The 13595-nt window shown below is 37.6% G+C and overlaps 1 protein-coding gene across 3 annotated transcripts in view; it reads left to right on the top strand.

Annotated features, from left to right (window-relative positions):
• ANKS1B (ankyrin repeat and sterile alpha motif domain containing 1B) overlaps window positions 1-13595 on the top strand; it is a 1440110-nt gene that overhangs the window by 1355886 nt on the left and 70629 nt on the right. The window contains exon 20 of one of the 3 annotated variants that reach the window (XM_074226655.1): window positions 9781-9855. The exons of the other annotated variants lie outside the window; for them this stretch is intronic. Coding sequence (XP_074082756.1) covers window positions 9781-9855 — 75 coding nt within the window. The remainder of the gene's footprint in view (window positions 1-9780; window positions 9856-13595) is intronic. 3 annotated transcript variants of the gene reach the window in all.

Genomic DNA, 13595 nt, shown 5'->3' with positions numbered 1-13595 from the left:
GAGGAGAAACTGAGGATTCTGACATAGCACAGTCTCCCTCCCTCAAATCCAATTCATGTGCTTGTCATGGCATCACCTCTCTGATGTCATGCTTTTCCTCAAAAACGAAGGACAAACATTAATTAATTTAGGTCCTACTTTGTACTTGGTGCTGGGGATACAAATACACAAGTAAGACAAGTGTCTGTCCTCAAGTGGCTTACTTTCTATTGTAATATGATGAATTGCTGTCTTCACACTAATCCAAAGTTTAGTTTTTATTTTAGGCAAGATAACTGACAAAACAACCACACCTTACTAAGTTTACCACAATTCTAACTTTTTTACAAAAGCCATTATTTTATGATTCCATTCTTCTAGGCACCAACATCCAAGATGCTTCTTGTACCCTCCCCCCAAAAAATATTTAAAATTCCTTCAAACGATAATTTATAAATATGACAAATCACATTAAGCATATTGCATGTGACTTCCAATAGTATTTGACCACCCTTTTGTATTGTTGTTGGGGAGCAAACGGAACCTTTCTTTCTGCATTGAAGGGAAAGGAAGTCCTGTTATTAACCCCACTTTACAGATGGGGAGTCTAAGACAGACAGAGCTATCCCTTAGATGAGGGAGTTGGATTCAGTGGCCCCTCAAGTCCCTTCCAGCTCTAAATCTATGATCTTGTTTGATAGAGGCAAGCCTTGAACCCGAGTCTTTCCAACTCCAGATCCACCATTACACCAGGGATCCTCTCTATATATACGCAACTATTTATATATCGTTTGAAGTGTGAGCATAAAACCACATTGTATTTATATATATATGTGTGTGTGTGTGTGTGTGTGTGTGTGTGTGTGTGTGTATGTGTGTGTGTGCAGATTAGACTGTTACTTATAAGATTCCTAACAATGATAATAATAATAATAATAATAATAATAGTAATAATAAACAACTGATATTCACATAGTACATTAAGGTGTGGAAGGTACTTTAGACCATTGTCTCACCTGAACCTCACAACAGCCCCAAGAGGTAAGGTCTGCAGGGTCCATAGCCATTTTAGAGAGGAAAAATCTGATGATGGTCAGGAAATGGCTTGCCCATGAGCACATGCTAAATATGAGAGGGAGGATTCAAATCCAGGGCCTCCTGATTAAAGATGTCCCTTCTATCCACCACACCAAGATACTTCTCTAAAAGCCAGACCACTTAGAATAAAGAACCACAGGCTACTTTTTGATGACTGTAATATTCCTTCTCCGGTACTTCCCTGAGACATGATTGTCTCAATAACTTTGAAGAGGCCCAGGCTTCCAGGGGAAATCATTCCCTGTCTTTTCTAAAGATAATCAGCATCATTTCATCTTATTCCAATTCTTTACAACATCTAGGAAATCTAAAAGTCTTAGCCAGAATGGGGTTATACATAGAGACTTTCTGTATCATTGGTTCTATTTTTCTCCATGGAGTAATTATTTGGTTCCGGCCAAACTGTGGAGAAGCATGTCGACTCTGTCCATGATCTCTGCAAAAGGAGAGGAACTGGCCTCTAAACTGGCCTCTAAGGCTGCAGTGTTTTCCCTACACTAGAGGCAATGTGCTTGCAACATGACTTATCTAGGCCAGAATAACAGAATCGCATCTTTTTTAACTTAAATTCATGGTATCAGGAGACAATCCAAAAGACTTAGTTCATGCCCTGTCTTCTAAGAGATGTAAGCTAATTAAGGGCCTGAAGTTTTTCCTTCCTGGAAAAACAATAGCAAAAAACAAATTGAGTCAGTCATATAGAGAGAACAAGGAATGGACATTCTACATGCTCTTATTAGTATCAATGGGACTTTAAGAGGATACAGGGAAGATTCCCCATCATGTTGGGTTGACCACCATGGTGGCCATATGGCAAGGCAGGGCATAGCAAGTCACACAAAATTGGCAGACACAGATGCATTGTGATTTCCCCCTTTGGAAAAAAAGATGAATAGGAGTACCAGAGAGGTACTCAATTTGAGAGTTGGTGGATCTGGGTTCAAATCCCTCTGCCACTTAAAAACCTGTATGACCTTGAATAAATCACTTACCTTCTCATTGTCTCAGTCTCCCCCTCTGTAAAATGAAAAGGCTGAACTGAATGACTTCTGAATTCCCATCTAGATAAGATCGCAGATCTAATGGGATTTGTTTTGATGAATACCAATGCCAAGAGGATCTCTAAGTTGAAAGGGCCTTCAGTGGCCATCTAAAGTAACTGGTGGGACTTCTGAGTTCTCTCCTGACTATGGAACTCCATTCCCATAATCCATCTATAATTTAATAAATAATCTTCAGGAATTAATTGTGACCAAAAATTCATCCTCCTGTGGCTTAGTTTGGTTCATCTGCAAACAACTTACATTCCTTTACCAGGGCTAAACTCAAAGAGAATCTAATATCTGTAAAATTATCAGATTGGACAGGATGTCCTCTGAGGCCTACTCTAGAGCTGTGATTCTATACCTGTGTTTTTAATTTTAGTGTAGCTGGGGGTAGATTAGACTATTAGATGTGGCATCAGAAAGTCCTAGATTCAAATCCTGCCTCTAGCAAATATTAACTATGTGACTCTGGGCAAGTCATGTCTTTGAACCTCAGCTTTCTTCCCCCTGTAAAATGAAAGAGCCAGAATCAAGGGTCTCCAAGCTCTAAATCTATGATTCTATCATTTCCACACAATGATGAGACTCCTTCAGAGCAATACATACAGAGAACAGGAAAAATCTCCTAAGGCTCACATTTCACATGATCATCTCCTACTGGGGACTATCTAGATGATAGTCCTCAGGTTTAGTTGGGTCAAGAATTTTCATTCCCAGAAAAATAGGGGTGGATCTCCAAGTTTTGATTTCCAGGGTTCAGGGTACCCTCATGTAGCCAGTGCTCCTGTCACCTTGGAAAGACAGGATGAATGACAGATTTTACCTTGACTCTGCTCAAGAGGCCAAGGGGGTTGTGAGTAAGAAGCAGCAGCTTTGTAAGGATGACCTTCTCTTTCTGTCTTTGAGGCTATTTTACCCAGTCTATGGGTTGTTGTTTTAAAGTCACTGTCATCCAAGAGATAGGATTTTTTTCTTTCATTTTTCTTTACACTTGAATTGTAAAATTGAATCTTTAACATGGACTGTGGAATCCTTTATTGGATTTGGTCAGTGAGCTAAAGTGTTTGAAAATTATAACAATGGGAAGATGGAAGGAAAGGAAAGGATATGGGTTGTTTTTTTCTGTGAAATCAAGACAGAAAACTTTCATTCTAAGGACATCCACTTAAAGATTCCATTCATTCCTATTTCCTTAATAATAGCTTTAGAAGTATTATGTTATATCTGCTGAAGGCATCTGCCTTTATTTCCTTTGACATCTTATCTCCTCCAATTAAAATGTGAGCTTCTCAAGGACAGGAACTGTCTCGCTTTTTCCATTTATCAGTCAATAAACACTGATTTTCTACAACCTGCTAAACATTGCGGTAACAAAGAAAGATTAACAACAGTTCCTGCTCTCCGAAAGCTTACAGTCAAACAGGGGAGACAGCATGCAAAAACATCTATGACAATAGGCTATACATAAACTGGATAAGCTGGAAATAATCAATAGAGGAAAGGAACTAGAATTAAGAGGAATAAGGGGATAGATCACTGGCTCTGGAGTCAGGAGGACCTGAGTTCAAATGTGATTTCAGACATTTGATAGTTACTAGCTAGATGACCTTGGGCAAGTCATATAACCCCTTTGCCTTGCAAAAAATGAAAGAGAGAGAGAGAGACAGACAGACAGACAGACAGACAGACAGAGGCTTCCTCCTAGAGGGGAAATTTTAGCTGGACCTTGAACAAAGCCAGGAGGGAAGGGAGAATATACCAGCATTTAGCATGGTGCTCTGCCCAAAGTATATGCTTTATGATTCACTTTTACTCATTCATAGTAAGTTGCCCTGGAGTCAACAGGAGCTCGGTTCCAGTCTTGCTTCTAAGCACTTCTCAGAGTTGCTTAAGTTTCAGAGTGGGTCTGCATTGGTGAAAAGAATGTCCTCACCTGGGAGTTCCTTGATCAATGAAATCCCAAGTCAAGAGGCGGCTAGGTGGTGCAGTGGATAGAGCACCAGCCCCGGAGTCAGGAGGACCTGAGTTCAAATCCCGACTCAGAAGCTTAAAATTACCTAGCTGTGTGACCTTGGGCAAGCCACTTAACCCCATTTGTCTTGCAAAAGTAAAAAAAACAAATCCCAAATCTAGCTCAAATTTTAACATTACATTTAGATGTGGGAAACTTCCTGGAAAGGGTCAAGTGAGGAGTACAAGTACCATTAAAATATAAGCTTTTAATTCTCTGACTTTCTTTCACAAAGTTTGATCCCTACTCTTTGCCCTCCGTGGTAGCACCTTGAAGAAGATGCCATGGACTATGGGAAAAGGAGCAAAAGTGGTCGTGGCTAGCAATCCCCTAAACATTGACAGATGTAAACACTGGACCTTGGTTCTCCTCATGTCCCCCCACTCCCTTGTACCTTTGCAGACTAAAGGTCAGATATCCTCTCTCTGGCAGGCACTGTGTGAGCTGTTGACAAACAGCCTCAATTGCCTCAGCTTAGTTCTAAGGAGGAAACAACATGTGGGTGGGTGTGATGGTATTTATATACATATACATATTTATACATATGTAGCCTATATCTAATTTGTTTTTAATTATATACATATATGATGGATGTCCATATATATTATATATATATATATATTATATATGATAACACATTTATACACTCACAATCCACATCCACACAGAATAGCTCTAAGGTAACCTGGGCAAGTAGAGAGCCCTAACAGGTAGGAAAAACATCCCTTGGACATGGTGGCACTTGAATTGTCTTGAAGGAAACCTGGAGTTCCAAAAGACAGACTTTGGAAGGGAGCACATTCCAGCCATGGGATACAGCTTATGCAAAGACCCAGAAATGGGAGATGGAAAGATATTATTTCTAATAGAACATAAGAAAATAAGGAAATAACATCAACTCTAGAGATCTAAACATTAATGCCTTTTATTAGAATCTCTTACTTCCCCCTGATACATACATACACACACACACACACACACACACACACACACTCCTCCAATTGAGAGGCAGGGAATGTAGCATATGGGTACAGTAACACTCCAACTACCTAAAGAATAAAAATAAAATAAAATAAATTTATAATTGGGGAATATTTCCACTAAAGGAACCAATCTGCAAACCTTGAAACACTAGAGAAATACAAATTGTTGCTTTAATTAGTATCCAAATTTACTCTTGACTACCTGAGAACCAGACAGTTAAATATGGACTTTTTTATTTTTTAATTTTGTATTTGTTTATTTGACATTAATTTTTTATTTTGAGTTCCAAATTCTCTCCCTCTCTCTAGCCCTTCCCCCACCCACTAAGAAGGCAAGCAGTATGATGTCAATTATACATGTGAAGACATGCAAAACATAAATACAGACTTTATAAAAGCCTTAGACAGGGATCCCCATGCCAGTTCTGTCCCTGTCTGTGTGACTCAGTAAACTCAGTTTCTTTATCTGTAAAGGCAACAATCTCGATTATATGATCTCAAAACAACCATCTTACTCAAAAATAAACTGACTTTTTAATTCCAAGTTCCATTCAGGCTGACCATTCAACTGGTGATTTGACATTATTGAAGCTTTATAACTTTGAAATGAGCCTAAATCATCACTTGTGCTCTGAATTGCTGCCCTGGAGCCACAATTTACAAAATGGAACCCTACTGGGTGACCTGGAACACTAGCTAACCATTTCAAAAAGGTTGTCAAGACTAAATCTGAAAGATTGCCAGTAGCTGACCATCTGGTTGTGTAGCAACGAAGGGTTGTTATTGCTTTCATCGGACTGTACTCACAACAGTGAGATCCCTTAAAGCAAAAATATAGATTTAGATGTGGAATAGACACGGGTTCAGGCCTTTCCCCAAACCTTTGGGTCCAAATCTCAGAAACTTGACCTTGGACAGTAGACATCTAGGCATATTTCAAACACGGAAAAACATTATAAAATGTCTGCATTTTACCTTCTGCTTTATAGAGAAGAGAAAGTAATAGAATGGGGAAGGGGAGAAAAAAGAATGAAGGAAAGAAGAAAGTGGGAAGGAAATTGAAAAGGAGAGAGAAGGAAAGAAGCTGATTAAGCACCTACTGTAAATCAGATTTTATACTAAGCACTTAACCAATATTATCTCATTTAGAAATCTCTATCTGCTTTTCTCCTATATTTGGAATCAGGGAGACCTGGGTTCAACTCTCACCATTGTCTCTTCCTTTCTCAGAGATTCATAATCATCCAGTTACAAGAAGTTTCTCAGGCATCTACTATGTCTCAGGCACTAGTAGGTGCTTAATAAAATGTGAGTTGATTGAAGTGATGAACTCAAAAAGTTTATCAGAGAAGATAAAGTGTACATGTGTAGATTTAAATGAAATATATACAAAAGAAATATAAGACAACTGGGGAATTGGAAAGGAGGTTCAAGGACTTTTGTGGAAGGAGGCTTACAAGTTAAGTTTTAGAGGCAATGCTGGGCATCACAGACTGCCCATTCAAAGGCAGACATGGGAGGTGAAGCATCAGGTGAAAGGAACAATGAGAAAGATAATTTGACTGACCTAGAAGATATGAGTAATTTGTAATTGGCTTGGAAAAGTAGGTTGGGGCTGAGTTGTAGGGCTTTAAATGCCAGAGGTAAGAGGTAATAGGGGGCCACAGAAATTTATTAAGTAGGGAAGTAATATAGTCAGGCCTTTGTTTAGGAGAATCACTTTAATGTCTCTGTAGAAAATAGTCTGGAAAGGAGAGACCAATTAAGAGGCTATCAAAATAGACTAAACCAGAGGTGTCAGACACAGGACCCCAGTCACATGAAGCTTGAAACATTCCCAAGGGTGACCTAAAGTAGATTAAGATGTAATTGGGAAATATTTTAAAAATTAATTAAGAAATAGTTATAAAATATAATAAAATATAGATAATATTACATTTTTAAATGAAATTCATATGTGACCTGCAGAGATCCTTATGTATGACTTTTTGGCCCATTTTTAATTAAGTTTTACACCACTGATCTGAAGAAAAGATCATCAGAAATTGGACTCAGGTGGTAACTTGAGACTAGAGAGAAGGGGATGGATATAAGAGATTTGTGCAGAAAGAATAAACAGAAATTTGCAATTTACTGGGTTTATGACATCAAGAAGAGAGAAATTATAGAAAAATTACTATCAGCATTGGGGGAAAGAACTCCTTGTGCTAATGGAAAGTATTGACACATTAGTCTCACATGCTTGTGTCACTACTTCATTTTTCTTCATTTTGTTATTCTTCTCTCGATCCTGCCTTTAATGATATGATTTTGGACAGACCACTTAAACATTCTAGACCTCAATTTTCCCATTAATGAAATGAGAATGTTGGATTAGATATTTTTCCACATTCTTTTCCACTTTCAGAGTTCCATGACACTATCAAGGAGGCACTATACATATATATATATATATATATATATATACACACATGTGTGTGTGTGTGCGTGTGTGTGTGTGTGTATGTATATATAAAAGAATTAGATTAAGACTTTTCAGGAAAAAGATATCAAAGATATCATCAAAAATACTTCATAGGATGCTTTTTTTCATTTAAAATGAGTATTTCAGGGGTGCATAGTCACGTCATCTCAAACAGCTGATGCATATTAGAATTAACCAATGCCAGAGACTTTGTAACTCCAGGAGGCAACTCACTGGAGAATGGGGGAAATCTCTCCCAACTAGGGAAAGAACATGAAGTTTAGAGGGAAATAATTGAGAATGGAAGGTCAGTACTACTCAGAAGCTCATCTAGATGGACCTTTTAGTCAATTCACAAGAAACTGATGTTTTACCAACTTCAGAAATGTGAGCCTGTTGCTCAGAAAGTCATCCAGAAGGCAGATTGCAAAAGGTGAGGGAGAAATGGGGCCACCCAACAATGACTGAAAGCTAGTAGCTATTCTGGAAACAGATGGCTCTCGTCTTTGATTTTTTATTATCACTTAACTCTGTGGAGTTTTCACTAAGATGCAGGTTTTGACATTGCTATTTTTGCCAGCTCTCTGGATATTGTGATTATATTATTCCTCTCTTACAATGCCTCTTATTGCCGTCTGCTCAGGAATGCTGTCATTTATTATGATGCTTGGAAAAATTTTAGTTGCTGGGCAACTATGAAGCCTGTTCTCATCCATGTTCTAGGATTTCAAAGAGTCTTTTTTTTAAATGACAAAATTGGTAAGATTTAAGAAAAGGCATGAGGTTGGCCAGATCATTTTTTTCAATCATCTCCCCGCAGCAAGGTATTTGGACTGATTTAGTGTGTGATGGCACTAGTATTTAGTGAAGTGATAAAGGGGTGTTATCAGCTTGATTCACTGAGATGGAAATTAAAGCCAATTATGGTGGGAAACAGTGTAGTACACTAAATAGCATACTAGATTTGAAATTTGGAAGATCTGAATTGTAATTGCGCCTAACCAACTATGTGATCCTGGGTAAACCACTTCATTTCTCTGGAGGTTTCCTTATCTGTATGATGACAGGTTATAAATTCAATGACCTCTAAGACCTGACTTCCAAGTCATGATCTTTTTGGTCAATAGAAAAGATGAGAATTCTTCCCAATCCTATCTACATCTCTCCAATCTCTCTCTCTCATGTGCACATAGACAGTGCCTGAGTCATAGAACAGGCTTTGAAACTCCAGTCTCCACTTTTTTTCTCAAATTGCTCTAATGGAAGAATTATATACTATATGTATGTGTTTCCAAAATGGAACACTAATGGGAAAATCTTCCCTTTTTTTGTCTTGTGATCAGTCATTGAAGACAGATCGGTAAAAAGTATTGATGTTTATGGAGATTTCCTGAAAGCTTCAAGGTGGGAAAGGGGAAAAAAACCTTAAATGGAAATATAGGGAGATTTGAGAAAATGAGACATGAAAGCATTACAGTTGCTGGGCTTGAGAGGTAAATTCCTACATCTTCAATAGGAAGAGAGTAGCATCCAGAAAGAATCAACTTTCCCCTATGCATTGAATTTCTTGTACAACCTTTTCCTCCTAGTTTTTGTGAGTGCTCAAAAGAAATGCTCTTGATTTTAAAATTTCATTTCATTTCCTGCTATTTACTGAAGCTTTTAATCTTTGTTAGAGTTTTTGCTGCTTCTCCAAGGTTTTCTAATTACTGCAAATAGGGCTCTTTGCTGTGTATGACTAATTTTTCTCTCAGTATTTCTATAACTATGTCAAATAATATCAGATTGCAGGAATCATCCTTATTTTACCTACTTCTATGAAGAAAGCTTCCATTATTTCTCCCTTGCTAATAATAGCTCTTGGTTTTGTATTCTTTTAATATGCTTTTTTAACATATTAAAGAAACAATCTATTTTCAAAAGTTGATGATAATTTTGTTACCCTCTGGTAGGATCGTGGGGGTTTTTTTCCTTAGCTTGAAATGTAATCAATTAGTCAAAAATGAATTTCATTAACAAAGAAAATTATTTTGAAATATATGACTACAACTCAAAAAATGTAAAACATTTACAAGTTGGAAATTTTTTTAAATGCTATTCTTTATTCTGTTGATTTTCCTTACATACTCTGAGTCCACTTGGGCAGTTGTTGATGTTGAAGTATTTTCAAGATAAGATATAGTTTTCTGTTTATATCAGCAGTCGTCTGTCTGTGAAATCTGGACGAATCAGAATGCAGGATTTCCATTCTCAGCGATCCATCAGGTTCATAATGTAAGACAATGAACGGTTATGTTCTCTTTATCAATTTGCACCATGTGATGTCTTGCCAAATGTTGTGAGCAGTTACCAACAGGTGCTATGTCCTGAAAATGCCAGATGGTTTGTAATGTCCCTTGATACCTAAGATTCTTTGTCTGTGCCTTCATTTTTCATGCCTCGTAATTCGTCGGTGTGGGGAAAAAAATTGTGTCCGGAGTCAGAGTATACTCAGCTTTTAAAGTCTTAAGTCACAACCCACCCCATGTCAGTCTTGATCTCTATTCCTGATGTCTACGTTGACTTGCTTTTGCAGGGAAGGTGGGAAAACTATAGTAGTATGTTCATTTGTCCACTCCCCCCCCCCCCATTGTACTATTTCCTCTCCATGAGGTGTTTCACCCAACCACCCTCCTGTCTGATATGCCCTAGTACAGAGGTCTATGCTCTATGCTTATAACCAGTCTAGTTTTAGCATTATTTGCATGAAAATCTGTGGAAATTTCATGCAGTTTGTTCAAGAGCAGAATAACATGCCACAGAGGTGCCAATTCCTAGCTAAACAGTTATTCTCAACCTTTCTCATTTGACTTCATAGCTTTGACTGATCAGTGAAGCTTCTACTCATTTTGTTCCAAAATCTTTTCTAGATTGAATGAAAGAGTTCTTTTTTATTTGAAAAAAAATCATTCTTTTTATTTTTAAAGATATTTTTAAATCCTAATTTTATTCTGCTGAGGACCCTTTTTTGAAGAATTTGACTGTGCTCTAGTCAATGCTTCTATTTGACAATGAAATAAAAGCACTGGTGGATCCTAATGAGCCAAGAAGGCATTGAATCCAATCCTCCCAAATGGACTACTGTCCAAAGCCCAACCTGCTGAGTTCAGAAAGGTCATCACCAGGAGTCTAGATGTCCACACTAGGAAGAGAAATGGTTCTAGAGAGTCAGAAGACCCAGGTTCAAATGCTGCTTTCGCCACATACTACCAATTTGACTTTGATCAAATTAGTTTCTGGACCTCAGTATCCTCATCAGTAAAAAAAAAAAAAAAAAAAAAAAAAAAAAAAAGATCTTCAATTTTTTTTTCCAACTCTAAAGCTTTGATCCTATGATTTTTTTTTTAATTTTCTGGCCATGGCAACTCACAAAAGGTACTAAGGTAATAGAAGACCAATGATGAGGATCAAGAAAAGGAGTGTCTGAACCAATGAAATTATTTATTCTTGAAGTATAGAATGAGTAGACTTGCCATCTGGAGGGAATTTAGACCCTCAGGCTACCTCTGTATCCTGGTTGAGAATCACTAATCTGCATTTAATTAGCAAAGGAAGCCCTCTCTCAGTGTGCTATATTGAAAAGACACTGGGTTTTTCAGTGCATGGTTTTTTCCAATGGAAAGGATATTGGCTTGTGGGATCTGCAATGTCCTTGTAGCTAGCTTATGACCTTTGCCTGCTATTGCTAGACAATCAAGAGAATGATGTCTGTATAGTTGTTTCATGTGTCCCTTCAAAACTTAAAGGACCTGGGGGAAACTTGCAAGGGTTCAAATGTGACCCTCTCTTTATTACTAGTTTGGCTCATCCTAGGAATTCTACTACAATCTATTCCACAAGTATATATTAGGCATCTGAGATTACCAAGACAAAAAGAAAAGAAACAATTTCTGTCCTCAGGCACAGGATACTTTGGATCAGGGGGAGATGAAGAGATGGTATATACAGAAAGTAAATACAAAATAAAGTGGATGGGGAAAGTGTCAACTGAGGAGTATAGTATGCAGTAAAGAGCTCTGGTCTTGGAGTCAGGAATATTTGACACCCTGACATTTCCTACTCAGGGCAAGTCACTTAACCTCTCTGGATCTCAGTTTCCTCATCTGTAAAATGAGGGAGTTGTACTCAAAAAACTCTAAATCTAAATCTAGCTCTATATGGCCCTAAAACTGCTAAATGATGTTTTCTCTATGAGATCTATATTTTTGGACATCTGTGGGATACATTTTCTTATATTTATAGTGCATATATGAGAATACATCTAATAAATACGCTGTTCCAGAGGGAGCATTCTTTGAAGCCCTAAGGGATGCCTAAAATAAATACCATCATTATGTCTCAGTACATGTATCGCTTGATCGACAACCCAGATTTATTAGAAATGTTGAAAACAAAATCCTTAAAATTGCAGCTCCTATGAAAATGTTCTAAAAGATTAGTCTCTGTTGCCTATTCTGCAGTAAGCATGGAATAAATAGGCAAGGGTCAGGCGAGAGGAAAAGAGTAGGTAGGCAAAACCAATCTGCAAAGAAAGATTGAAAAACTTCTACTGAAATGAAAATCAATTAAATTGTAATCAAAGAAGGGTGTTGCTAAGACTTTGGAGACACCCTGCTTTTCTTTTTCATTAAAAAAAGTTAATATATAATTATGGTTTTTAATTACTTGCAGCCATTATTATATAACATCTTTAACTCTGAGAACATGAAGCTTAGAATATACAAAATGTTCCCCCAAGTCAGTTTCCCCTAAAATGAGATTGTTTAAAAGTAAAAATTTGGTGATTTTTTTTTTGAGAGACAGAGAAGTCAAGTAAGATTTTTCATCCACAATTTAGATTCTGCATTGTTGGTGAATGAAAATAGTCCAATTGATGCTCTATTTAATAACACAATTTTAAACTACCTTTCATAGGTATGAATATAGAGGCATAATTGTATGGAAGAAATGCCACTCTATTTGAAAGAATCCTGACTTTTTACTTCCCTGGTCCTCAGTTTCCACCTCTACAAAATGAGGGGGTTGGATTGTAAGAGGCCATGAGCCTGTGATTCCTTTTTCACAAAGAACCAGACTGCATTTCTGTCTCTGAGTACATGAAATTCATGTCCCTATGGTCCTGGCAGCCCTCACACAATCCTACTGGGCTTTTACATTTACCCACAGCAGGTATGAAGAAGGCGGAGGACTGGTTATATAATGCAAGGCTAGTCACAGCTATCACATCCTTTTATCTCTGGCAGTTGGTACAATAAGAAGAACCCTGTGAATACTTGTTGAACTCTATGGCTTACATTAAATCTCTCTATCATTTTAGGATGCCACCATTTTTTCATTTAATTTAGGCCCTTGTTATGGCCCGTTCTCCCTCTTTGATTGATTTCCTTCAGTGTGTGTAAATGACCTTGGAAAAATAGCTCCAAGGCTATGTATAAAAAACAAGGAAAAAGCAAAATTAAATACCCACATAGTATAAGAGGAACCATCACCTAGTAAATAGAGAGCTCACCTCAGTGCAGTTTCAAATCCCAACCCTGACCCATATTGTGTGACCCTGGGCAAGTCACTATCTCTCAATATTTTGCATGGAGGTATTGACCTGCATTGCAAGAAGGAATTAGCTTCCTGGGAATTCCCTAGATCAAATGAGATACTATTTGTAAACCACTTACCTTAATGCCTGTACCTTCTCTTCCTTCTCTTTATCCAGTAATACATCTGAATTTAAAGGGGGAAAAATGGCATACAATGCTGTCAAACTCAAAAGAAACAAAGCCACACCACTGAATTAGGAAACAAAAAATTCACATTATCTATGCTGCCTTGTGACACAGCTAGGTATCTCAACAGACAGAGCACTAGACCTGGAGTCAGAAGACCTGAGTTCAAATTTGTACTGACACTGCATATGGGACCCCAGGCAAGTCATTTAACTTCTGTTTGCCTTAATTCACTGGAAAAAGTAATGGCAAAAA

The sequence above is a fragment of the Macrotis lagotis genome, chromosome 2 (assembly GCF_037893015.1).
Source record: "Macrotis lagotis isolate mMagLag1 chromosome 2, bilby.v1.9.chrom.fasta, whole genome shotgun sequence".
Lineage (NCBI taxonomy): Eukaryota > Metazoa > Chordata > Mammalia > Peramelemorphia > Peramelidae > Macrotis > Macrotis lagotis.
This window is presented reverse-complemented; position numbering and strand designations above follow the sequence as displayed.